Genomic DNA, 27,961 nt, shown 5'->3' on the forward strand with positions numbered 1-27,961 from the left:
GCAAGGGGACAGTGGAAAGACAGCAAAAGGACTTTTGAGGAATTCGTACACGCGAACTGTTGATAGTTTTCTGCTGATAAGTTCATTAAACTCTTGTGAGGAGTACATTTCTTGGTTGATATGGTGAGTATTTGCATAATTTAAAAAGAAATCAAAAGTACTAAGACAATGGAGCATTTTTGAATTGCGCATCTGTGCATGTTGTGTTTCTGATGTCTAGTCATATAACGTCATATTGCATGTTATTTACAGATGTATAAACATCACAATAAAACATAGGATGAGAAGGGGTTTCTTGTGAACTGTCACAGCAGACTCTGAGAAGCAATCAGTTGCACTCGTTAAGACGTGTCAAGACGTTCATGACGTTCATGCCTACATATGTTATAAAGTTAAGACGTGTCAGGACGTTCATGTCGTGACGTTCATGTCGTATAGCTTACATAAGTTATAAAGTTAAGACGTGTCAGGACGTTCATATCGCTTAGCCTACATAAGTGTTGTCAGTCAAAATTTTGCAGTCTGCAACATCAGGAACAGCTATGCAACTGAGTTTTTTCGTTACCATGCCATATAATACACAATATTATTTTATATTTGTTAAGACGATTAATAATATTACTAAATATGAAAATTACCGAATTAATGAATGCGCTTTAGTATCTAATTTTATGTATCCTGTATTATGTATTTGAATTTTGTGTATTTTTAGATTATTTTATGTATCTAAGTTTATGTAGGGCATTTCAGTTAAATGCATAGAAGCATGTCTTTTGGACTATTTGTATATCAATCTTTACCAATTGATTTGTGTTCTTTTCTTTTGCTCTGTTTCAGTGTTCCCATGTATTGTGTCACAATGGATAAACGCTGGAACTGTGTCGTGTTACTCTTATTGTGGGCTTGCACGGGGGCCCAGAAAAAGACATTCACTTTAAAGTTTACACATTCTCTCTACAACGCAACTATACGTGAGAATTCTGTTCCAAAAACCTTTGTTGAATGCCCCATTAAAATGGGCATTTTCATAATGGATAAGTCTTGGGATATATCTTACAGAATAGAATCTGGGGACCACGAAGAGCTGTTCAAAGCTGAGACGTATGTTTTGGGTGACTTCAATTTCCTGCGAGTAAGGACAAAAGGTGGGAGTTCTGCCACGCTCAACAGGGAAGAACGTGACCAGTACTCGATCACTGTACGAGCCACAGAAAGACATTCAGGTGTGGAGGCACGAACACAAGTTAACCTGCAAATTCTGGACACAAACGATCTCAGACCTCTATTTTCACCAGCTTCCTATAGCATTACTGTACCTGAAAGTACAGAGATACGTACTAGCATAGGAGAAGTCTCAGCAACAGATGCTGATGTCGGGACCAATGGAGAATATTATTTCAGTTTCAAAGAGTGGACGCCTGTGTTCTCAATCCATCCTACAAGTGGCATCATAACTCTGACCGGCAAGCTGGATTACCGTGACATGGGGCAGTATGAGCTTGAAGTGTTAGCTGTGGACAGAGGCATGAAACTCAATGGAAGCAACACGGCCAGTAGTTCAGCAAAACTGACGGTGCAGGTGTTGCAGGCCAACAACCATGCTCCCGTTGTCACCGCCATTCCTTTAACCCCATGGAACACTAACCAGGATCCCAGCTACGCTTTCGTAACTGTGGAAGATGAAGACGAAGGGCAGAATGGGGAGATAGCCTCGTTGAGCATAGTGGCTGGGGACCCATTCCAGCAGTTTAAAGCCATTAGAGTGAGCCCTCAAAGCAAGGAATTCAAGATCAAAGCCGTAAAAACGGTGACATGGGAGGGGTATAACTTCGGATACAACCTTACCTTGGAGGCCAAGGATAAGGGAAATCCACCAAAGTTTTCTTCAGCAGTGATTGTAAAAGTGAAACCCCCAAATGAAAGCATGGATTCACTTCAGTTTGAAAAAAGCACCTACAGAGTTACTCTCAGTGAATTTGCCCCTCCTCACTCTCCAGTACTCAAGGTCAGAGCTGTGCCTTGGTGCGTAAATACAAAGTATTTAATACAATATAAGACTCAACAGTGCAGCAGACCATTCACTATTAATCCAAACACTGGCCTCATAACCACTGTGGAATCTCTCCAGGTAGAGTGTGTTGGCCAGTATGAGTTTAATGTAGTTACTAGCGATGGACGAGCTGCAGCTAAAGTAGTGGTCAATGTCGCTGATATGAACAACAATGCTCCTAAATTTGATCAGCCTGCGTATGAAGCCAGTGTTGATGAACATGTGCCAATGGGCAGCAGCATCGTAGCTGTCCATGCTAGAGACGACGACGATGGGGACAACGGTTATGTTACTTACAGCATCGTCAATATGAACAAACAGCCCTTTGTGATCAATTATTTCACTGGTGTCATAAGCACTTCTGAGGATTTGGACTATGAGGTAATGCCAAGGAAGTTCTATCTAAGGATTCGGGCGTCTGACTGGGGCAGCCCTTACCGCCGGGAATCTGAAGTGGGCGTCTCGATCACCCTGAACAACCTTAATGACAACCAGCCCATCTTTGAAAATGTCAACTGTGAAGTGGCAGTGCCAATGTCTTTAGGAGTCGGTGGACAAATAACAGTGGTGTCTGCCACCGATGCAGACAATTTAGGACTTGTGCTGTATCATATTACTGCTGGCAATGACAGGGAGCTCTTTGCTCTTGATCCAAACTCTGGTGCACTGACCCTTAAAAAGTCACTAATTGACAGGGATGGGAAAAAGCAACTTTTTTCTAGTTTAGAAATAACAGCTAGTGATGGTGAGATATCGAGTTTGCCAATGAATCTGAATTTAACTTTTGATAGTGGTCTGAAAGAAATAAATTCAAATTGTGTGAAAACAGGAGTTCTGGGAACTTTTGCTAGGATGCTGTTTTATGGCTCCAAAGTACATAGCGAAAGGCAATTTATGGATGAGTTTTCAGACATGCATTCAATTAACAACCATTCCCCAAAGTTTCTAGACTCCAGTCCTAGTGTAATGGAGGTTAAAGAGGACCTTCCAGTGGGGACAAGCATAGTACGTCTCAAAGCAGCAGATGATGATAGCGGCTTCAATGGGAAATTGCTTTTTGTCATCTCTGGGGGAAACTTTGACAATAGTTTAATGATTGAAACAGATACTGGTTGGCTTAAAATTAATGAACCTCTTGATAGGGAAGTTACTGACCACTACACACTTAACATAACAGTATATGACCTTGGTTTGCCACAAAAGTCCTCATCACGTATTTTAGAGATCAATGTGCTGGATGTTAATGATAACAGTCCAGAGTTCTTACAGAATGAATACTCAGTGGATGTTCGAGAGGACAGTGCTGTGGGGACAGATATTATTCAGCTAGAGGCCTTAGATAAGGATTTGGGGTTCAATGGGAAGGTGAGATATGTTTTTCTGACCAAAACAGACACATTTAGTATAAATGAGGAGACAGGGATTGTAACAGTTGAAAGCCCACTGGACAGAGAGGCAATCCCATCCTTTGCTTTGAAGGTTGCTGCTTATGACAAGGCAACCGATGGCCCTCAGCGGATATCCTCTGTCACACTTAACATTGTTTTAGAGGATGTAAACGACAATGCTCCTGCCTTTCTGCCCCTCTTCTACCACGTGAGGGTGAGAGAGGACATTCCAGTAGGCACCTTGGTCCTGTGGCTGCAGGCGCACGACCCCGACTTGGGTCAATCCGGTCACGTGAGATTCAGCCTGACCAGTGATGCGGATGGGAGCTTTCGGGTGGACGAAGTGAGCGGTGCGGTGTACCTCCTTCAGACTCTTGACTTTGAGAGGAAACAGGTCTATAACCTGACAGCCGAGGCGAGAGACAGGGGGAGACCCTCCTTATCCTCAACGTGCTTCATTGACGTGGAAGTAGTGGATGTCAATGAGAATTCGCATGGCCCGTCTTTCCCCTTCTTTGTGGCCTGGGGAGCCGTGAGTGAGGAAGCCCCTCCTGGATCGTCTGTAATGAAAGTGACGGCTTTGGATGAGGATGGAGGAAGAGATGGAGAAGTGCGCTACGCTATCCACGATGGCTCGGGTCTCGGAGTATTCACCATTGATGAAACAAGTGGTGAGTGTTTTTATGTTTCATGTACAGCCTTCATAATAATAATAATAATAATAATAATAATAATAATAATATAAACTTATGTGTATAAGCAGTTCAGTGCAACAGGGCCATACTTGAAAGAAACTTTGAGTTTGGTCTCTTATAAATACACACCAATTTACCCATTTTCTTCAGAGTTTTGTATAAAACTTGCTGTTGTCAATTTACAATTTTTAGCACAATATTGTTCTTGATGGAACAGGATCTAATGTTCACTTAAATGACCACAGTGAATGTGTCATCACGGATTTCATGATCCACCTGACAGTGTCAAACACCCATGATCACGTGATCAGATTTTACAACAGCAGCGTTTGCCTCAGATGGCTAAATGCGTAATGAACATTCATTGTAGTGCTTCAACAGCACTTTACATAGTTGAATATGTCTCTGATTATCTTTGTCCTAGGTGTCATAAGGACACAGGAGCACCTGGACCATGAGACCACTGCTTATTATTGGCTGACTGTTTATGCCACAGACCAGGCCGTAGTTCCTCTCTCTGCCTCTGTGGAGGTCTATATTGAAATTCAGGATGTCAATGATAATGCTCCAGAGACCTCGGAGGCAGTCTACTACTCCTCTGTGCTGGAGAACTCGCCCAGAGATGTTTCCATCATCCAGATACAAGCCTTCGATCCTGACTCTAAGAGCAGGGACAAACTAACCTATGAGATAACCAGTGGGAATCTGCAGGGACTTTTTACCATTAACTCACAGACGGGTAGGTTGCCTTAACGTGTTATGGTTCATAGTGTGTTATGAGAGTTAGCATCAATTCCATGAGCCAATAATATTCCAGAGTTATTCTGTACTGACATTTTGACTTCTAAGATTTTAAAAGTTTTTAAATATATACATGAAAATGTATATATTTGACTGTTCCTCCTCTTTCTTTTGTTCTGGTACGTTTTCATTATATGAATTGAAGTCTCATTTTTTAAAGCCCATATACACTGGTGAGGCAGGCCCACCTACTGATACAGATACAGAGGCTGAGACAGACAGCCAGTGCTATTTAACAATCAGCACCTGCATTTACATGAGCTCTAACTGCACTTACATGCAAAAACAAGCAGTTAGCACCACAACTAATTAGAAACGTAATACAACAAAGAGGAGATTACTCAGTGAGGAATTCTCAAACTTCTGTGTCTTTTTAATTTCCCACAAAGTAGCAAATATGAGACCCTAATTGAATTTACTGAAGCAATGACGGAGTTCATGGAGACAACAGCTTGATGATTAGCATTCTCTGAACACAACATGAAATGAATGCTAATTAATCTGACTTCTACAAGCATTACCAAAATGTAATTGACATACACACATAAGCAGTGTCGGGCGTAGTTACAGTTCTTTCCCTTTGAATATAGTTTGGAAGAACATGCCCAGACAGTTTATGGGTGGAACAGGTCAGGGATTTCAGTACATGCTGGATAGAGCAATTACAGAGGTGCATCTTAATAGTTTTCTAGCGCACATAGGCATGCTGCTTATTGAAGATTGTTTCTTCAAGAGTGTTACTTCAGTCATAATTCTGAAGTGTTAGAACTTCACATTCGTATACGTCCATGGTGAAAAATATATAACCGAATGCCTGAATTTATGTTGATAAATGTTTAAAAAGTAGATCCATGTCTATGTCTATGTGCATCTTTTAATCACAGCATGAATATTACTGGAATGCAAAGGAATATCGATCAGTATTGTGTAAAGACAAAGTGCAGTCGGAATTAACGTAACCTTGACCCATTGTTTTCAAAGTTTAAATCGTCTTTCAATTTTCATTGGTCCACTGACACTATGTTTATTATTAGTGATTGATCTGGCTTTTATTTATTGCTACTTTCGTAATTAAAGAACAAAAGAAGTGAGTTATTAAAATCTATGAATATCTCTCCTTATATTCGTAGGTTTGCTGACAACAACCTCCCAACACCTGGACCGTGAAGAGCAAGAACAGCATGTGCTTGATGTAAGACATGTGACTGATGTTTTGAAGCGTTCAGGAGACAGATACAGCACATCCCCCTCCTACCTTCTTTTAAAATAACCCTCTAAAAAGGCATTTCAGCTCTGTTCTACCATTGATGTACTTCTAGGGTATAAATATTAGGAATAATTTGGGCTATAATAGCGGAGAAATGTTTTTCCAACATGACTGATTAAAATTTTTGATCACGTTTGATATTTAGCCATGTTTGTAGGATGCATAGATGAAAGAGTCACAACTTGAAGTCAGGTAAATATAATAATCTCAGACATTCAGAAATGTTCCCGGAAACCTCTCAGAAATGTTCTTATCTAACATTGATGATTGGTTAACACTGTTGATTGGGTTCATGGGGTTCACGCTCAGAGTTGTTCGAGACTGATCTCAAGTCTTCCGAGTTCATTTTTCTTTCCTCCAAACAGGTCACCATTTCTGACAATGGCAGTCCAGCTATGTCTACAGTTGTGCACGTGGTAGTGAAGGTGCAGGATGAGAATGACAATGCTCCTCGGTTCCTTGAGAAGGTCTATAAAATCAAGGTAGTAGAGCGGGCAACGGCCATCAAAGGGGAGCCGATTTATCGCGTCATTGCTCATGACAGAGATGAGGGTCCTCACTCTGAGATCTCATACACCATAGAGGAGGGTGATGAATCAGGCAAATTCTTCATTGAGCCCCAGAGTGGCCTGATCTCCTCCAAAGAGGCTTTCAAAGCAGGGCAAAGTCATATTCTCACGGTACGTTTCTTCCTCTCATTTCTCCATTTCCACATCATGATAGCGGAGTCTTAACCTTTGAGATTTAGCCAGAGATTACTAACACTCCATCTCTCACAATCAAGGACCATAAGTTGGTACGGCACACCCTCACGTGCATTGCTGTCTTGCAGATTAAAGCACTGGACAGTGGTCATCCTCAGAAGTCATCGATCTGTCATTTGCACATTGAGTGGACTGCAAAACCTGAACTACCTAAAGGGCCACTAGTGTTTGAGGAGACCTCGCTCCAGTTTTCTGTAATGGAGAGTGATTCTGTCGGCCATATGGTGGGAGTTATCAGAACACAGCCCCTTGACTTCCCTGTCTGGTTTGATATCAAAGGTAATCAATATCATTCTCTACACTCACTTTAAAAAGGTAGCGAAGACGAAATGTCACCATGTAATCGTTTTAAATACTCCACCGAGCTTATTTCAGGGTAAATGGATGCACTGTTCTGCTCATTATATTCACACTAGCAGTGTGCACTAATCTTCTTTCCTTAACTTTATCTCTCCTCTCAATGCCTTCTTGTTTTTCCACTCTCAAATCTGTGCACAAGGAGACGCAAATGCTAAAGAAGCGTTTCTCATCATTCAGATGGCTTGTGATCTGAACTGTAGACCAGAAGGTATCTAGCCGTGCGATAATGCTACAACACTTGCTAATTTAATGCATGAAAATGAATTTTAGGCAACTGTGTCAAATAGACATGAGTTTATTTTACTCATATTTTTGGTAGGGACAGATTAAAAACCTCTGAAGTATTAATATTGCAAACTGATGTTGTCCATGTTGGGATTTACAGGTGGAAATGATGGCAGGTTGCACAATGGAGAGAAGGTCACTGGTGCTGTCATCACCGCCAAGGCACTGGACACAGAACAGCGGTCAGATTATAATCTAACAGTGGAAGCAACAGATGGAGCAAGATCTATCAGCACCCAGGTATCAAACCAGGAAATCATAAGGGTTCTTTATCAGCTGAATTAAATCCTGGGACTTAAAGGGTGCATGGAAGCGTCCATAATGACAGGATAACATCCGTTACTCATACTCCCATCTTATATAGTTCTAGTACAATTCCCTGGGAGACGGCTGAGGACACTAGCAGGATAAAGTATCAGCAGAAATCAGACAAATCAGACAATAGCATATTGCAAAGATACTTGATGGAACTATTTAGGATGAATAGTCAAAGTCACATTTATTTGTATAGCACTTTTTACAACACATGTTGTCACAAAGCAGCTTTACAATCATATGGGTCCAGATCCCTTTTAGGGACACCTTTTAGGGGTCTTAGAGAGGTGGGTTTTAAATATTACAGTGCCACTTAGGACACAGCTATCATATATATCCGAATCAATCAGATTGACACTTAAATTTTTTGTCTTTTGTCACAATTGTTTAGTCACAAATCCAGTTTTATCAGCAACCAGCGTGGCTTTAACACTGTTCGTTGCTTTAAGCCCTGTGTGCACAATCTCAAAAACATAACAATTAATGACATAAGTCAAATACCCACGAACATTTCAGCTGGTAGGAGTTTTTGCGAATACCTGCTAGTTTATTTAATGTAGAATTGTTTTCATCACAGCAGTGACTCACACTGCTTCTGAAAGGCCACACAGTGGTTCTCACTCCCCACAATGACGATTTGCTTTGCAAATGTTTGGGTCATGCTCACTCTAACACAGTTGAGTCAGCATGTGCGCTAATTCCAAAGCCCTTAATGAGTTAAGTCACCTGGGGGATGGTGCGCTCGGAGTTTGGCACGGTGGATTCATCCCAGCAAAACTGAACTGGTCTAAACAGACAGAGTTGCTGAGATCGGCGTGCGAGCTGTGAGCGCTAAAGTCTGAACTTCTCTCCGGCGCCTGGAGTTATGCCTCTGCCGTAAATTCGTTTGATGGCTGAATCACTGACTGCGGTATCACACTGGCTCCGTGTTGCACCTTGTACTGCAGTGATGCAAGCCGTCTTTGTCCTTTTGTGTCACAGTTTGGGAGCAGTTCTCTTTAGGCTATACCTGTGTGTGTCGGCCGAGGCAGCCAGCCTTATCAGGTCACAACGTGATACTCATCTATCAGTGGAAGCAGGTTTGCCCCAGGGCACAAGGGCACTGTGAGGAGGTGTAATGTTTTCAAGGAGCCTGATGTTTTGACTTCCTCTCTATTTTGACTCTCAGACTTCCCCTTGTGTTTCAGAGAGCTCCACCCCCCTTAGGACCAGCAAATGCAGTTTGTCATATCGTAATGGGCTGCTTGCGTTTGGACATTTTCTCAGTCTGTGTAAATCTTATCTGCAGTGTGCAGCTAAGGGCAGACAATATTCGCTTGGTATTCTTATCTTGAAAAGCCATGATTTATTTAGTATATTGGTGGATTTTTACATGGTGCCCACGAACTTAAAACAGCATCAACAGTGTATGTTTCTCTAAAGCAGTCTGGCACATGTTCTGCAATAATTACTTACTTATAAAAAAATATATGAATTGTTTACTGTTAACATAATAGCACAGCACACTATGATACAATAGTTTCTTGTATAGCATAGTAAGGTTATTAATATTATATCTATTTAACATGTATTTACAGCTAATTATGTTTACAACTATTTTCATTCTGCTCTCTGAAACAGGTCTTAATCAAAGTTATTGCCACTAAAGAGCACCAGCCCCAGTTTACCCAAACTAAGTATGAAATCAGAATTCTAGAGGAGACTCAACCAGGAACGAAGATACTAAAGATTAGTGCTACAGATAAAGATGTGAAGAAAAAACTGTCCTACAAGATACTGAGCAGTACAGACCCACACAGCCTTAAGAAGTTTCGTCTGGACCCTGAGACAGGCTTTCTGTACACCACTGAGAAACTGGATCATGAAACTAAACACAGACACATCCTAACTGTTATGGTGAGGTGGGGTTTATGCTTGTTTTTTTTTTCTTGAAACAAAAGAGCAAATTTACTTTGCAAGTTGTATTTCATTGGTTGCATCATGAGTAAATATATAAGCCAAATATAATGACATGCTTTATTTTGTTACGACACATAGTGGTCTAATATGAGTTTTAATTTTAAAAGGTCAGCGATCAGCACGTTCCTGTGAAGCGTACCCTGGTGAGAGTGGTCATCCACGTTGAAGACAGCAATGACAATGCTCCGTGGTTCACCAGCTCTCAGTACTCTGGCCAGGTGTTTGAATCGGCTGCAGTTGGCTCAGCCGTATTACAGGTCACTGCTTTGGACAAGGACAAAGGCCAGAATGCAGAGATCCTTTACAGCATAGAGTCAGGTAAAAGCCAGTTGTCTATCTAAAGCAGGAATGTTCTCCTAATGCAATGATGATCGAGTAGTTTTCACTCAGCAGCACCTGAGCAGATGAAACCCGTCCAAACTCTTGAATTGGACGTATGACAAGTAATTATGATCAGGAAATATCTTGATGATTGCAGTCAATGAGTGCAGGTGCCATAAGGAAATTATGCAGATGAATGACCAATCTTGGCTGTCCTCTCTGGTATATCTAATATAATTGGCTCATGTCACAAAACAGAAATAACTAATAAGATGTGCATTGTTCAACAGCATGAAAGGTTAATGTTCATGCCAATTCACTAATATATCGCTGACCTTTCTTTGCCGCAGGAGATGGTAGAAATTCCTTTGAAATAGACACGATATTGGGTGTAATAAAGGTCGCAGAGGAACTTGACTCTGCCATCAGGAGTCGGTATGAGCTGAAAGTGAAAGCATCAGATAAAGGAGATCCACCACTGAGTGTTCTTACAACCGTTTACATCACTGTCACCGTTTCCAATAACGCCAAGCCAAAGTTCAATCCCAGTCCAATCTCTTCTGAGATCAGTGAGCGGGCCCCGGTTGGGACTTTTGTGACCGTGGTCACAGCCTCTAGTCAGTCGACTGTCTTTTATCAAATCAAAGAAGGAAACATCAATGGCACATTTGACATCAATCCGAACTCGGGAGCCATATTCACCAGAAGGAAGCTGGACTATGAAGCCCGGTCCTTGTATAAAATGACTGTGCGTGGTACGAACATGGCTGGAATGTCAAGTGACGCCATGCTGCTCATTTTTGTAAAGGACACGAATGACAACGCCCCCGTCTTCACTCGGACTGAGTTCGTGGGTTACATCGGCGAAGCGGCCGCGCCTCGGACGGTCGTCCTGACCAATGAAAACGCTCCGCTTGTCATTCGTGCGACAGATGCTGACGAGAAAGCAAATGCCAGGATTGTCTATCAGATTGTGGAGCCGTTCGCGCGCACCTACTTTGCCATTGATCCTGCCGCAGGAGTAATTCAGACAATCGGCGGTCTTGATTATGAGCGTTGGCCCGTATTCCACTTCACGGTACACGCCCACGATGCTGGCGTGCCGTGTTTGTTTACAACGAGCGCCGCCAGTGTGACGGTGCATGTCATCGACGTCAACGACTGCAACCCGAGATTCGGCCAGGATGCCTTTGAAACAACCCTGCTTTTGCCAACATACAAGGGAGTAAGAGTGATCACATTAAATGCCACAGATGATGACTCTCTACCCAATGCCAAACTGCTGTTCTCTATTTTAGAGGGCAACACTGGGAACACGTTCGAGATTGATCCTGTTTTGGGTGAGATTGTTGTGCAGAATGCCACAGATCTGTGTAGCAGGTACATTCTGACTGTCAGGGTCTCTGATGGAAAATTTACCAGTACCGCAACAGCAAAAATCACTGTTCAGGAGAATAAAGACCAGGGTGTGAAATTCGCCCAGGAAATATTCACTGCCTCCATACAGGAGAACTCCTCAGGGAGGAAAGCCTTGGTTATTATTGCTGCAGTCGGGAACAAAATAAATGAACCTCTATTATACTCCATTCTGAATCCAGACAGGAGGTTTGATATAGGTTGTACCTCTGGGGTTCTCTTTACTACTGGGATACCGTTTGATCGAGAGGAGCAGGACGCGTTTGATGTGGTCGTGGAGGTTACCAAGGAGCAGAACAGAGCTGGACCCACCCACGTGCTTGTGAAAGTCACTATTGAAGATGTCAACGACAATGCACCAGTGTTTGTCAACCTGCCCTATAGCACTGTAGCTCAGGTGGATGCTGTGATGGGAACCGTTATTAGGCAGGTAACTGCAGTAGACAAGGACGCTGACAGAAATTCAGAGATACAATACCATTTGGAAGAGGGTGATAAATATTTTCAGATAAATCCCTCTGGTGAAGTCTCCCTAAAGAGGCAATTCGAACAGGAAAGTCTCAACACAAGGTTTTTGCTTAAGGTTGTAGCTGTGGATGGTGGACATGACGCCCTTTCCTCAACAGCAGAGATGAGCATTACTGTTGTGAACCACGCCGCACCAGTGTTTGAAAGATCTTTTTATAAGATTGAAATTCCAGAGAATGTGCCGTTACACGCTTCGGTAGTGCAGGTCTCGGCAAACGAGTCTGTTGGGCCGCGCACTGTCTACAGGATCTACGAGGGAGACCTGTTTGGACATTTTTCCATTAACTTTAACACTGGAGTCATAGAAGTGATTAAGCTATTGGACTATGAGACACACCCTGCCCACAGGTTAATTATTCAGGCATCAGACTCTCTTACCGGGGCTCACACTGAAGTATTTGTTGACATAATTTTAGAAGATGTCAATGACAACGCGCCCATGTTTGATACGACATTATATAATATCAGTCTCTCCGAGTCTGTTATGGTCGATACTTCCGTATTGCAAATCACCGCTAGAGACTCTGACAGTGGCATCAACAAAGACATTTCCTATCAGTTGTATGCAAAAAATGGGTCTAATTCAGATCACTTCAGAGTAGATGGCCAAAGTGGGATCGTCTGGACTACCGCTCCCTTGGACCATGAAATGGACCCAAAGCATGAACTGACTGTGATAGCTCTGGATGGCGGGACTCCTCAGTTGTACAGTATGGTCACAGTGGTAATACATGTCACTGACCTGAACGATAACCCACCTGTATTTTCACAGCAGGTGTACAATGCTAGTGTCAGTGAGCTCTGCTCCCCAGGCCATTTCGTCACTCGTGTTCACGCTTCTGATGCCGACAGCACTGATATCGCAAAGCTGGAGTTTTTTTTTCTGTCTGGGAACGAGGACGATGTCTTTGCCATGGATAAGAGCAGTGGAGAAATTGTCATTGCAAACCACCAGATGCGAAAACTGGGGAGTGTCTATAACTTAATAGTGTTTGCCACCGACGGCGTTTTCAGAGCTACGGCTCGGGTAAACGTCGGCGTAATAATGGCAAATAAGCACAGCCCGTTGTTTACACGGGACATGTATGTCGCTGAACTCTTGGAGAACTCTCCTGTTGGGACGCTGGTTACCCGGGTAGAGGTGCATGACAGGGATCCTGGAAAACATGGTGAAGTTACGTTATTTATCGTAAATGACGTCGGCCGAGACAAATTCACTTTAAATGATGATGGGCAGGTACACACAGCGGAGAGCTTTGATCGAGAGAACGCAGCAGAGACAGTGATCCCTCTAAACATTCTGGCGAAGGACGGCGGGGGGAAGGTTGGCTTCTGCACCGTCACTGTGATTCTGTCAGACGTCAACGACAACGCACCAAAGTTTAGACTATCCGAGTATAAAGCCACCGTGTGGGCCGATGTTCCCATAGGGACGACTGTGATAAAAGTATCAGCTGCAGATGATGATGAGGGAAGTAACGCTGACGTTGTTTATTCAATCGACTCGGATATTCCGCACTTCGTTATTCATCCCCTTAGTGGGGCAGTTGTCACAAAAGGAAGTCTAATGGAAGCACAAAATGGCATATTTTCCTTCTACGTGAAAGCTAAAGATTCTGGATTCCCTCCAAAGCAATCTGTTGCTCCGGTTTCAATTAAAATACTTCCTTCTGTTTTGCCCGTGCCAAAGCTCGCTGAAACATTTTCTCGTCTAGAACTCGCAGAAGATCTCCCTGTTGGGAGTGAGTTCGAAGTCATCCAGTCTAAAAGCCCAGATCCTGTGTTCTATAGCCTTGTAAGGGGGAACACTCCCGAGAGTAACAGAGATTACGCATTTGTCATCGAAAGTAACACCGGAAACCTAAAACTCATCAAACAACTTGACTATGAGACTACTAAATGGTATCAGCTCTCAATACATGTCCAGGCCGCTGAAGAGGACATGGAGGTGACCTCAGTCATGGACATACGTATAGAGTTAAAGGACGTCAATGATAATAGTCCCCAGTTTGACTCATGCACCTACAAGTCTTTCATTGTTGAGAACTTACCAGGAGGGACCTCTGTGGTGCGGGTGAGGGCTACTGACTTAGACTCGGGAACGAACGGTCAGGTCATTTATTACCTAGACGAGAATCAGGAGAGTCCGGAGATTGTGGAGTTGTTTGCTGTGGACAGCAGGACAGGCTGGGTCACCACCGTCTCAGAGATAGACAGGGAGAAAAGAGACACATACACAGTGATGGTTATTGCTATAGATAGTGCAGCAGAGTTACAGAAGACAGGCACCGCCATGGTGGAGGTGGCTGTGGTGGATGTGAACGACAATCCTCCAGTGTTTACTGAAGAACTGTACAGGGCTACAGTGAGGGAAGATGAGTCTGGACCAGGCACCGTCATAACCGTCCTGAGCATCACGGACCATGACAGGGAGGAGGTCAACAGGAAATTCAGCTGCTTTATCACAGGTAAGGCATCAATGCTAAACAACCAACCGAACTATTTAATGTAGTATGGTAAAAAATGTCGACTTTTTAATGGCTGACAGGCGTTTTGTCAGACAGTGTGAGACTACGGGTTGGTCAACAGAGACCAACTAGAGAGAGAGAGCTACTATAAAATGTTGGAAAAATAATCAGTATTAATGGAGATGTATAATCAGCAATAAAAACGAGATGTGAGCGAAGGCGCAGGTTAATACAGAACAGAAAGTGTTCAAAGGGGTTTAATTCCCAATGAGATATGCCTCAGTTGTGATTGCCTTCATTGAGTATTATAATAAAGGCTTGTTGTATTAGCTGCAGTGAAAACACCCTGTCCCAGTGTGGTAAATATAAGGCTATTAGACACGTGATCCCTTTCTGTCTCCTACTCAAGTCCTCGTTAGCCTGACGTAAACGGTTCTTCTGTGTTAAGGTGAAGAACCTCGGGGCCTGTTTCTTGTGAGGTACGAGGATGGTACCTGCACAGTCTTGACTGGAGAAACCTTGGACAGAGAAGACAGGGATCACTACGTTCTCAACATCACCGCCACAGACGGAACATTCATGACCAGGACTGTAGTAGATCTCACAGTTCTTGATGCAAATGACAATGGCCCTGTCTGTGAGAAGGTATATTTTTTATAGTTTCTAGAACTATATAGAACTATATGAAAATAGTTCTGTTTTGGGCCAGCTGTCAGGACAGCGATGTGACTTAGTCAAATCAGATAGCGTTTCATTTCAGCAACACACAAGACCTACGTGGCCCATGCTACTGCTCATGGAGAAATATTTCTTTTCAGACATTGTCAGTCTCTGGTGGGAGTCTCAGTTCTATATGTGTCTTAGGGTCTGTACAGTGGAAAAGTTCCAGAAAACACCGCAGCAGGAAAACTCATCCTGCAGGTTTTAGCCTCTGATCCAGATATCAAATCAAATGCTGAAATTACATATCGGCTCAGCGGCGGCGGAGCTGAAGCTTTCAGGATGAGCTCCACCACAGGTAAAAACAAATACCTGTTGGAGTCATTTTCAATATATCACAGTGTGTGACTGTAAGCTGCAGCAATACCACAGAGTGTGAAGAAATGTGTTACAGCTGACATTTATACTGCAGATATTTACAAACAGATGTTAATGTGTTATATGTTAATGTGTTACAGCTGACATTTATACTGCAGATATTTACAAACAGATGTTAATGTGTTATATGTTAATGTGTTACAGCTGACATTTATACTGCAGATATTTACAAACAGATGTTAATGTGTTATATGTTAATGTGTTACAGCTGACATTTATACTGCAGATATTTACAAACAGATGTTAATGTGTTATATGTTAATGTGTTATATGTTAAATGTGTTATATGTTAAATGTGTTACAGCTGACATTTATACTGCAGATATTTACAAACAGATGTTAATGTGTTTTTGTCTGTCTACGGTAGTGGCCTGAGATAAACTTTCTTACTATCTTGTATTAGAATAAAGGAATAAAAACAAAAAAGTAAATAAAAATGCCAATACTAAATAGAAATAAAGTTTTCTGATCACAATTAATTTATACCAAAGCCATTCCTGTCATATTGTGCTTCTGTTGATCATTCCAAACATTTTTATGGTTCTCTACAAGGTACCCTCTGGACACGACGGCCCCTTGACCGAGAGAGGAGAGATGTGTATAACCTTACAGTGCAGGCGGTGGATGGGGAGAATCGCTTCTGTCAGGCTGCTGTTTTAATCACCGTTGAAGACATTAATGACAACACTCCTGTTTTCACCTCTGACCTGTACCGTGTTAATGTCCATGAGAACACACAGCCTGGGGCCTGTCTGATACGTGTACAGGCCTCTGATGCTGATACCGGTAAGAACATTTCCTTCTATACTTCCATGATGAGACAGGTGTCATAGGTTATGTGGTGCCTCTGGAAACAAACTCTACGCTTTTGTCTTGGTCCAGTTACGGATAAAGGAGGAATTGGCATGCGCGCGCCACACGCGTTTGCTTGCCGCTGGGAGAGATCGTTTGGTTCGCGTTGTGTGCGTGAGCTGTTAATTATGCACCGGGTTTGGTCGGAAGAGTCAGCTCGCCTCACGCAACACGTTCTCCGCTTCACCCGTCTGGTCCGGAGGACAATCTCCCGCCATCTGCGTCTGTCTGAGTCTTTTAGAAGAGACGCCCAGCAATTACGCTCGCGCAGCACGGCAGGTTCGGGCTCACGGCGTGATGATAGTGGCAGTTCTGTATCAATTAGGGCTGAGATTGCTTTGCACTTTCTCCTGCGTCGTCCCTCAGACATGGCGCCTGTTTGTTGATGCAATTCCGAATTTTCGGAAGTCTGCTCACTTGATTCCTGCAGCTCCTGGTTTGCTGTTACATCTCGTCTTTTCCTGTAGTTCTTCACCGGCAGTCGCTTTGATGAATGTTGTCTGTGATATGAGGAAATTGTGTGTACATATTCCATTCCTCATCATATTCCATTCTTTTCAAAGTCGTTTGGAGTCTTGTCTCTTTCATAAACTCTATTGTATGCGCTAATCACTGGCGTAAACAACTGCCTGGGTGAACGTCTCTGTAATCACAGCCTTATTCTTCTTACTCATTTATCCCAGTTTAGATAGGATTAGAATGTACAACATTTATTTTTGAGTGCTTATTATTGTGACTGGAGGCTGTCAGGATATTAAGCTCAATTCATTCAGCTGCTAATAGAAAAATTTCAACGGCAGAAATGAGTGTGATGTAGTTGGCCCGGACGGCCTGGAAAACAGGATGTTCTAATCAACTGCACCAACAAGCACTGTGGACATGTCAGTGTGAAATTAAAGACAAACTACAATTCATGCTCAAGTGTGAACTTCAGGACAAAGTATTTAAAGTGTTCACTTTTTCCACCAAGCATGTTTTCCTATTTTCACCTCAGTCACAAGGAGGGGCCAGAATCAACCCTTGTGGTGCCCCGTGTTTAATGTTGCCCACCCTCTAACAAACACATAAACCCCTTTACCTCTTATTTGCATTCAGGGCTGAACGGTAAAATCAGCTATTTGTTGGAAGACTCTGCCGGCGGTCTGTTCTCTATTGAGGAACATTCTGGAATCGTCAGCTTGGCGAAGCCTCTGAACACATCAAAGACGGCGTTGGACAGGCTGAGGGTGCGCGCTGTAGACCACGGCGCCCCCCGCAGGCTCTCCACGCTTTGCTCTGTGGAAGTGTCCGTTGTGGAAGCCAACGACCGTCCTCCTACGTTTGAGAAGAGATACTACGTCTCCACTGTGCCTGAAGACATCGCCGTAGGCACCCGGCTTCTGACCGTCTTTGCTGCCAGCAGAGATGCGATTGGCCAGATGCAGTACTCCATCGCCGGTGGCAACGAGGACGGCACATTTAGCATCAACTCTCACACAGGTACAAGCTCACCGGCAGCCACAAACAAAACCTCCATTAGTTACGACAAAACGTCCAGAAGTGTTGTGGCCACACTCCCTGGTTCCATGGCCCTTTATGCATTCATGCTTACTGCATGAGAGTGGTCATCTCTAGAAGACTCTTATTATGCCCTCAAAACTCCCCGAGACCCTCCATCTCTGCAGGTGACATGTTCGTTATCGCACGGCTGGATTACGAGGTGTCTCGACAGCACTTCCTGACAGTGAGGGCCACTTCCGGTGGGGAGAGGGCTCTGAGCGACACGGCCTCCGTCACCATCCACCTGACTGATGTCAACGACAACGTCCCCGTGTTCAGCCAAGAGGTCTACTCTGCAGTTGTCCAGGAAGACTCTGAGCCTGGGTGCTCAGTGTTAACCGTGAGTGCAGTTTCATTTAGCCAGTACGAAGACTGGCTGCTGTCTTTGACATGACTTGGCTTGACATCTGCTGGGATGATAGAAACAACTCTATAGTCTGAATAAAGAAGCTCCTACATTGGTGATTAGTTTCCTAATGTTCATTTCTGAAGGTGTCGGCGAGCGACTTCGACGGACCATCAAACAACCGCCTGCACTTTTCCTTTGTGGCTGGCAACGAGGGCAATCTGTTCATCATAGACACAGTCAGCGGAGTGGTAAAAGTGGCTCATCGGCTAGACAGAGAAAAGGTAGAGCTTTAGAAAGACTCTTGAATTCGTTAACTCCATAACTTTTTGCCTCCTGATAAACACGCTCCTTTTTAAGACAGAATAATAACTCTGTCTACTTTAATTTCTCTCAAAAGCTGTTCTGTTCTGTCTTAAATCAGGTTGCTGGCTACAATCTGACTGTTTTGGCTTCCGACAGTGGAAATCATCCCAAGTCGAGCAGCGCTGTGATCAGTATAACAGTCACTGATGTCAATGATAATCCCCCTGTTTTCTCCCAGGCTAACTATAGCATCGTCCTACAGGTAAGGGAGTCCTGGCATACCAAGCTGGCCAAACTGAAACTGACAAACTCCTCTGTTCTCCTTCATGTTCCTCAGAGAGATCTTAGCTCCCCTTGTGATGTGATGATCCCCTGAGCTCTGTGTGTCTGTTTATCTCTGTGTCACAGGACGATCTACCTGCAGGGTCCAGTATCTTCCAGCTCAGTGTGACAGACACTGATTCTGCCCAAAACGGACCCCCGTTCACCTACAACATTCTTAAGGGCAACATAGCAAAGGTCTTTGATGTAGACCAGCAGGGAGTCGTTAGGACCACAACATCTATCAGGAGCTTAAGAAAAGACGAGTATTTTGTGCATGTGCAGGTATGTCCCGGTTGCTGTATTACTATATGTGTCAGTTGCTGAACCTTTGCACATGCTACAAAATGTATTGATAATAGGAAGTTTATGTCCACAGGTTTATGCCCAGAGCGCCCTCTTCTGTTGAAAAGCTAAAATGACCTCCTGGTTTAAGAACATGAAAAGCTACTTAATAAAGAAAACACAGCATCATTAGCTGTCATTATGTTCTAAATGAATTAATGTTAAATTAATAGATAGATGTTTATTTTGCTTAATTTATCACCTTCTCAGGTGTCAGACAGTGGCAAACCACCTCTCCAGTCAAATACCATTCTCACCATTCTCATCGTTCAAGCAAGTGTGTATCCTCCATCTGTGCATCCACAAGAGATCTTCATCCTGGTTCCAGGAGAGGAGTTTCCAGGGGGCTTTATTGGCAACGTTTATGCCACTGATCCAGACGGGTACGACGCCCTCACATACAGTGTTGAGCCTCCGGTCGACAACCTGTTCTCCGTGTCCGGCTCGGACGGCCGTCTGCTGGCACGCCGGCCCCTGGATGCGGGACGCTACCTGGTCAACGTCTCAGTCAGTGACGGCCGCTTCTCCGTCTGGGTGAGTGTCTCTGTGAGCGTGCGGCGGGTCACGCGGCGGATGCTGGACGACTCGGCGTCCGTGCGATTCGCCGGCACCACTGGCCCACGTTTCATCGGTGAGCACTGGAGGAACGTCCAGCATGCACTTCGAGGCGTCGGGGGCGAGCGTGCGTCCCGAGTTCAGATCCTCAGCCTGCAGCGTGCGGACGCTGGCGACGACCTCGACGTGCTCGTGTCTTCAGAGTCTGGAAGTTCTCACCCCTTCCTGGAGGACCTCTTGCAGAAGATCAACAACTCCTCAGTGGTTCTCGGGTGGCTGGGTGGCCTGAGAGTGGTGAGTGTTACTCCTCGCCGATGCGACGACGCTGGGTGTCCGGACCGCGTGTGTGGACGGCTGGTGACCCTGGATCCGAGCAGCATGGTGGTTTCTGGCACGAGCAGAGTGAGCTACGTCACACCACATCACCACATCACTCCTGGATGTCACTGCGCAGGTTAGCAGAAGTTCTTTGGTGAGATCATAAGTTGAGTCTAACGTGGCAGAGAGTCCTCATCATCTTGAGCTTTTATATGACATCATCTGTACTTTTACTTTGAGTAGATTGATACATGTTCTTCTTTTTTGGTTATAAATGAAAAATCTTTTGAGGGAAGACAAGACTGCTGTAATAACACATGCCCACAGGGCTATCAGTGTGTGTCCCTCCAAGTAAAAGACAAATATCACTGCATATGTCCACAGTGTAAAAAGGGAAATGTTTAGGTAAATTAAGGTATTTTTTCTTAACTGTTTTCAGTGTTCCATTAAAAAGAATATAAATCCAGCCAAAATAGGTGGTTAGATTTTAAAACAATTTGCAGGCAGCAGTGGTGGTGCAGTGGACCACAGTTAAATGAAATAATATTTTAAATAACCATATTTGACCACATGTAAGATGAGAAATCATTATATTCATAATAATTTTCAATGTCACTCAAAATTCGCTCATAAACATGCCTTTGAGATGCTCATTGCCTGAAAAAGAGATATGAAGACAGACGTCTCTTAAAAGATATTCTTGAATGAGTGGTGCCTTTGAACACAGATTTTGTTTCTTCCATCACTTTCTGTGGTGGTCTTAACTCCAGGAGGATCATTAATGAGATTCAGTGAGAAAAGCTACATCAAATATCACTGGAGAAGGAACACTACAGAAGAAATTAAGTTTTCTCTTAGGTTTAAAACTCTCTCCTGGCTTGGAACAGTGCTGACTATAAAAGGAGGAGGCTACAGCATTCTGGAGGTATGAATATTTAAAAATTCAATATAAAAAAAAAATTATATACATTTGTAATGTGCCATATTTAGTCAATTGTGATTTTCACCACAATCAAAATTTGTCCTCCACTTTTTACCCATCTGTGCAGTTAGAACACACACTACTGATTACTAGGGGGCTGTGGTGTACACATGCCCAGAGTGGTGGGCAGCCCTAGCCCGGTGGCCGGGGAGCAGTTGGGGCTAGGTGCCTTGCTCAAGGGCACCTCAGTCATGGCCTCAGGTCTGGGAATCGAACCCACGACCCTCTGGTCACAAGACCAGTTCCCTACCACCAGGCCATGACTGACCCAATACATAAAACTTCCATCCAACTTTAATATACTCTAATTGTCCTTGATGGGTGATTTCTGAATTTTAACATTACAAATGTACAAAATGCAAATTCCAAAATGCAAATTCCTTGCTTCAGCACATTGGCTTCATATGCGCTAAATGCCTGCACTGTGCTGTCTGGCCTGCAGGTGGCAGCAGGACACCTGCACTGCCATTTGGACTGTGGCAGAGGGCCGGTCACCATGCCTGTGCACGGTGTGGCAGTAAACGATGGTCAGTGGCACACCGTGGAGCTGGAGGTGAAGGGAACCCGTGCTAGACTGGTGCTGGACCGCCTCCACTCCGCCCGGGGCGTCTCGTCCCACACGCACTCCTGCCTCGGTCTGGATGCCCAGGTGGTGCTGGGCAGATACGCGGGGCGGCTTGGCTCTCGGCCCAGACGCAGACCGCCTGTCTCCAGCGGCCTGCGGGGATGTATGGACATGGTGCAGCTTAATAAGCAGAACCTGTTCCTGCATGCGGAGGCACTGCCAGGATTTACATTAGAGGCCATGGCAGAAGTGACGGCAGGCTGCGACATAACCTCAAACCCAGGCACGGACTGCACACGCAACCCCTGTCTCAATGGAGGACGCTGCTCTCAGAGGCTCAGTGGAGGTAGACTGACCACAAAATGAACTTAGTGAGGGGAAATCACTACAAAAGGCTTATCTGAGTACCTATCCATCCTCTCAACTAAAGCCAGTTTTTATAAATGTATAAAAACACATTGTTATATGTGTATAGGAGTCCAAGGTATTGCCAAGAGGACTAATTTATTTTCTTTTTTTTGCAGGCTATTACTGCGAATGTAATCATTTTTTCATGGGAGTTCATTGTGAGTTCAGTGTGAATCCATGTGCTTCCAACCCCTGTCTGTATGGTGGAGCGTGCATACAAAACAACAGTGATTACTACTGCCACTGTCGAGGGCTGTACACCGGACACAGGTATACAGAGGGTTATGAATTCCACACACTTTGAATGACTAGGAATCTGGTATTACTAGTGTTTGTAAAGGACATTTTTGAAATCTCTTTGCAACTGCAGATGTGAGATTGGGCCGTACTGTAAGGAGAATCCATGTATGAATGGGGGTCATTGCATCGACAGTCTGGATGGGCCTGTCTGTGAGTGTAAAGTTGGGTTCAAGGGAGAAAGGTGTGTACTGAGGTCTTGTTTTATTTCAGTTTTCCCTGTGATCTTTGATGAGGACAGCAGGTTTCCAGCATAAAGTGTGTGTTTAACAGCACAGAATGCAGGTGTGTATGTGGACAGGGCTGTTATCACCTCCTCCTCACCAGGTGTACGTCTGACGTGGACGAATGTCTGCAGCGGCCTTGTCTAAACGGCGGCTGGTGCGTGAACACCCACGGCTCCTTCAACTGTAGCTGTCCGTCCAGCTTCCAAGGGCGGCTGTGTGAGATGCAGAGGAACGTCCACAGCGTGTTCTTCTCGTCCTGGAACGTGGACCTGTCTGAGCTGGCTGGGATACTCTTCTTCATGACGGCCATCTTCTTCTTGGCACTGTTCTTCATTCTCGTCTGTACTGGCGCCTGCAAGATTGGCAAAGAGAAGCGAGACATAGAGCTAAGCAGAGCTGCTGAGACCTGCATCCAGAAGGCTGTTTTGGACTTCCAGTCCAGTAGAAAGACCTTTGTGCGTATTCTACCACAGGTGCCTGTGAAACCTGTGTCTCATTGTCCCAGCGTTCCTGGAGACCCTCTTAAGGCCACAAATTCAGGCTCCGTGCCTGAGATCAGTTCCTTTACTCCAGATATGAGGGTTGGCTTTAGAAAGATGGTGGCTGTTTGTAGAGCATCACCGAACCTGTCCCGCTGTGGAGTCTCCAGCTCGCCTACAGAAAAGTTGGATGAGGAAGATGAAGGTCAGACAGTGTTGGACCAGGCCAGAAGTATGAGATTCTTTTCAAATAAACGAAGGCATTCTTTTAAATAGTTTCATTTTAATAATATTTAAGAAACCTGAATTAGAATTTTGAGTTTTTTTTCCATAATTTGTATTTTATTCTCAGGAAGTGCAGAGGACACAAAATCTTACTTGCCAGTGGGAGATGAGAGGTCAGAGGTCAGTGAAAGAGCAAGTTCCCAAGGTCTTGCTTGTTCTTTCCAATTCACAGATGATAACAGTAAGTGACCTTCTTAGTTTACTTACTTTCTTTTCAATGTGCTTTTCATATGAGAACTAAAATATGAGAATCCATAACCTGTATATTATATTCGTAATAAAAAAATATGGTTCAATTCAGTTGAGAATTATCATGAGTTTTCTTGCTTTTTTGGCGATGGCTTCAACCTCTGAACCAGGTCTCAATACAACAAGGATGAAAATATATGTGAAAACTGAAATCCAAATGTTGCTGAAATGTTGAACCACACCACAAGATCCCTGTGCTAATTACTCCCTAGACACCCGTTAATCGCCATGTCAGTCTGTGTAGTGTTGTTACCCCACAGCTCATAAATGAATGAAGCCAATACACCCTAAAGGAATGTTTCAGATGTAACTGTAACTTAATCCCCATTACGTGTAATTGTAGTAAACTACATGTTGCCACAAATAAAAACTATACTTATAGCATAAATGAAAAATCTTACAGGACAAGCAGTTAGCTTCAGTTTCCCATTCTGCTGTAAGGAGAGTTTTTAATCTGTGGTTGCAGTTCATCACAGTTGAGTTCATCGCTTTCTTTATTGCATACAGTAATTATATATCCCCTGTAGTTTTGCATACAGTAATTATATTTCCCTTGTAATATTGTATATATTAATTTTATATCCCCTGTAGTTTTGCATGCTGTAATTATATAACCCCTGTAGTTTTGCATACAGTTATTATATAACCCCTGCAGTTTTGCATACAGTTATTATATAACCCCTGCAGTTTTGCATACAGCGATTATATATCCCCTGTTGTTCTCAAATGTTGTCACTGTAATTTCACTGTCATTTCTGTTTCTTAATTTTACAAGCCTCCATAACAATGGACCTTTCAAATAAGTAGGTTGACTCCTTTCTTTCATACGATGGGAAGTACATTAGAAACATGTTTACTGTAATTTCCTGATTTGAAATTCTACATTTACATTTTACATTAAATGTATTCTAACATCTTACAATATTAAATATTCTTATTTTTCCTTGCTTTCCACTGAAAGATTCACATGAGGCTTCTGATCTGAAGAATCCCAGAGGTGATTTTGCATGAGTTCTGACTGGTTGAGTCTTTCTTGCGTGTTTCATTAGCTTAGAACAGCAAGCTCAGTTTGCCTTGGAAATGAAAATGAAATGGTTCTCCATGAATGAATTCCACTGTTCTATATTTGCCTCTAACTGCCTTACATCTCAGGGTCATGATGTATGCACATGAGAGTTTAAGCCCCTTCAGATGAGTGCATGGAGATTTGTCACACTATCATACTATCATACTGTTATACTCTCATTTGTCATACTCACACACCAATTGCAATGGGTGCTCACTGTCAGAAACGTAATAGTTCTTAAATATCAGTCTGCATACATTAGCATGACTTTTCCAAAGAACCAATCATCATAACTAATATCATAACCAATATTTAAAAAACTGTGTTTTCAAACCTGCATATGCATATGTAAAGTTTTCTTTGTGCCATTACATAATGTTTCAAACCCCAACAGGTTACCACTGGGACACCTCAGACTGGATGCAGAGTAGTCGGGTTCCTGGGTTTTTGAGCCTTCTCCACTATGAGCTTGTGCAGATGCCCTCTGTGAACCCTGATATTGCAGAGTTGCACCCCAGACTTCATTTCATTGGGAAAGATTTCCTTGCTAGAGGTGATGATACTGAAAGCAACTTCTTACCACCTCCAGAACCCTCACCTCACAATAAGCAGCAATCTCATTCACAGAGCAAGGACAAATTGGCCTGGCCACAGGTCAACACCAACACCCTACCCACACCACCAGGGCCATGCCGTACAGGTCAACACCACCATCGCACCAACACCACCAGGGCCATGCTGTACCACCAGCCATCTGCAGCAGCTCAACCTGGACCATCCACAGATGAACCAGAAACCCCAGAGAGTGCATCAGGGTTAAGTACAAGGACCATTTGAATTTACATCAGGAAATATTGACTCTGAAAGTGATAGGCAAGGTGACCAAGAGTGCATTCCTTGCTTGTGTGATACCTCTAATCTGTCCCTCAGACCTGTTTGGGAATTGTGAGGAACCACGTCTAATGGTGAATGTGTGTAAGAGTCTTGATAATTGTTTGTCTGATGATGTCAGCACACTAGTGCTGGATGAAGACACTGTGAACATTGAAGTTTTAAATGTTCTCATATGGTCTTATGGTCTTATGTGTGCTCAAATGTATTAGTCATTTTTCAAATTTCTCTATTTCACATATAGAAATGAGTTAATGTTTTGGGTTGAAGCACTAACTGGCCAGTCAAGCTACTACATTATGTGCTGTTATCATTGCGTTTTAACAGGAGACTTAACTTTTGGTGTGCAATTTTTGTGACCACTTTTATATGGCATTTATTATTACAATAAGTAAATAAGTAAAAATTACTGTAATTGAATGTTTTGTTGAAATCACGTGAATAATGTTCCATCTTTATGTAGTGTAAGTAAAATTGTCCATTTGCTGTTTCGATCTTTGTGTAGCACTTTTGGTATGCAACAGACAAGTCCGTAATAAATAGTTGTAATAGATTCTGTCCTGTTTTTTGACTCATGAATGACATTTAGATATAATACCGTTATAATGAAAACCAGGTGTGGGTTCATTTTTGATCACAAGAACGTTTTATTTCAAAGAAAAATACATAAGGGCAGTTTTCACATTCAGATCACCACTGAATTTTGCACAACACAAGTCCTCAGGAAGACAACGGGGATCAAACGGCAAGGCAGCAGAACACGACGGTAAGCATGTTGGACACTAGAGGGCAGCAAACTCTTACAATAGAAAATATCTGACGTATGTATAGTTGTCAGTTATTAGAAATTATTATTCCTAATAATTACTATACTAATGAATAATTATTGTAATTATAATGATCAAAACTGTGCATACTGCTACATACGATGCATTATTTTTTCTACATTTTTCCATGTTAAACAGAACAAATAGTATATGTGTTAAAATCGTTGATTGCTGAAGACAGGATATGTGCTCAAAATGGAAATGCAAAGTAACATCTGTCTATCGAAAACTAACAACAAAAAATGCTGGACTTATATATTAGCTTTCACCTCCAATTTCACACCATGAAGTCAATGTGTGACATTAGACATGTCCTTGGTGATAGCCCTAAATTGCTTGGAATTTGCTGAGATTCGCAAATTAATTTGGTGTACTAATAACAGCACTTTGGTTTGACATATTTTGACAGCGGCCTATCAGAGGGAAGAGTGCATGCATCAACAACAACATGACGCATCACCATATCTGATGCCACAATGTGACACCACCGTGTGACACTATCACTACTGTGGAGTGGGAGTCCCGGTTTCTGTTAGAACCCATACTTCTCTTGGACACCTTACTGGACCTGGGCATTTATCAAACAGGCAACCACAGCAGTCCATCATTCACAAATCATGCATAAGAGAGATTTATGTGCTCGTGCACAATCATCTAAAGTGAGTCCAACACAGGTCCTCAAGCCTTGAGGGTAAATACGTGCAGTTGTGGGAGTCTAGTGACATTTGACAGTAGGGATGGATGGCTCAGCCTACAATATTTGCCTAGACACCCTTTCGACGTTTATGTCATGTACATAGTTCCAAATCCACAGATTTTATTCATGCTAACCGAATTGTTGATCCATATTCCTTTAATTTTTTATAAAAAAATTTTTGCCCACCCATCATGTGGCACAAGCGCACTGGGCAAGACTGTCCACCAGAGGGCAGCCTCACCAAACTTCTCCGTTCTTCTTCGGCTGTCTTCTTATTGTCCTAATCTGTCATTTAGTTCCTTGTACAAGTTCCTTCAGTTCCTTATGTAGTCTTTGACTCTACATTGTAATGTTTCCTTTTGTTGTTTACTGTTTATTTTGTTTATGTTGTCCTTCTGTTGTTTACTGTTTACTCTGCTTTGTTTTTTATGTTACAATTTTGTTTTTCTTCTGGTATTGTCTGCCTGGTTTTATCTTTGCAGTGTTTTTATTTTCCCCTCAGTCCTTCAGTGACCCATTGCGGTCTGCGGTTGTTAAACACTGGACTTTATCCCTCTAACACGTTCCTTCTCACCATTGTTTCATTCTGTTGGCACATTTAATTTTTTTAAGCATAGAGTTGCCTGTGATGTAACTGCTTATTGCCTGTGAACCGATATCAGATGTGATGATAATGCCGACAGCTCAACTT

At 43.1% G+C, this 27,961-nt stretch overlaps 1 protein-coding gene across 1 annotated transcript; it reads left to right on the forward strand.

Annotated features, from left to right (window-relative positions):
* fat1b (FAT atypical cadherin 1b) lies at positions 1-26,299 on the forward strand. Its single transcript, XM_077021305.1, is given in 31 exon segments — positions 1-123; positions 838-4,109; positions 4,558-4,872; positions 6,065-6,126; positions 6,567-6,881; positions 7,034-7,244; positions 7,465-7,533; positions 7,711-7,850; positions 9,546-9,821; positions 9,992-10,202; positions 10,556-14,617; positions 15,066-15,262; positions 15,482-15,635; positions 16,268-16,501; positions 17,663-18,046; positions 18,232-18,446; positions 18,599-18,736; positions 18,877-19,020; positions 19,167-19,364; positions 19,635-20,433; positions 20,572-20,688; positions 20,691-20,702; positions 21,068-21,222; positions 21,722-22,190; positions 22,369-22,522; positions 22,623-22,733; positions 22,877-23,487; positions 23,608-23,721; positions 24,565-24,592; positions 24,751-24,786; positions 25,250-26,299. Coding segments are annotated over 29 exon segments (13,170 nt in total). The 5' UTR covers positions 1-123; positions 838-844; the 3' UTR covers positions 24,761-24,786; positions 25,250-26,299.
* The last annotated feature ends 1,662 nt before the right edge of the window (positions 26,300-27,961 follow it).

This window comes from Brachyhypopomus gauderio, chromosome 11 (genome assembly GCF_052324685.1).
Source record: "Brachyhypopomus gauderio isolate BG-103 chromosome 11, BGAUD_0.2, whole genome shotgun sequence".
In the NCBI taxonomy this organism is placed as follows: Eukaryota; Metazoa; Chordata; class Actinopteri; order Gymnotiformes; family Hypopomidae; genus Brachyhypopomus; species Brachyhypopomus gauderio.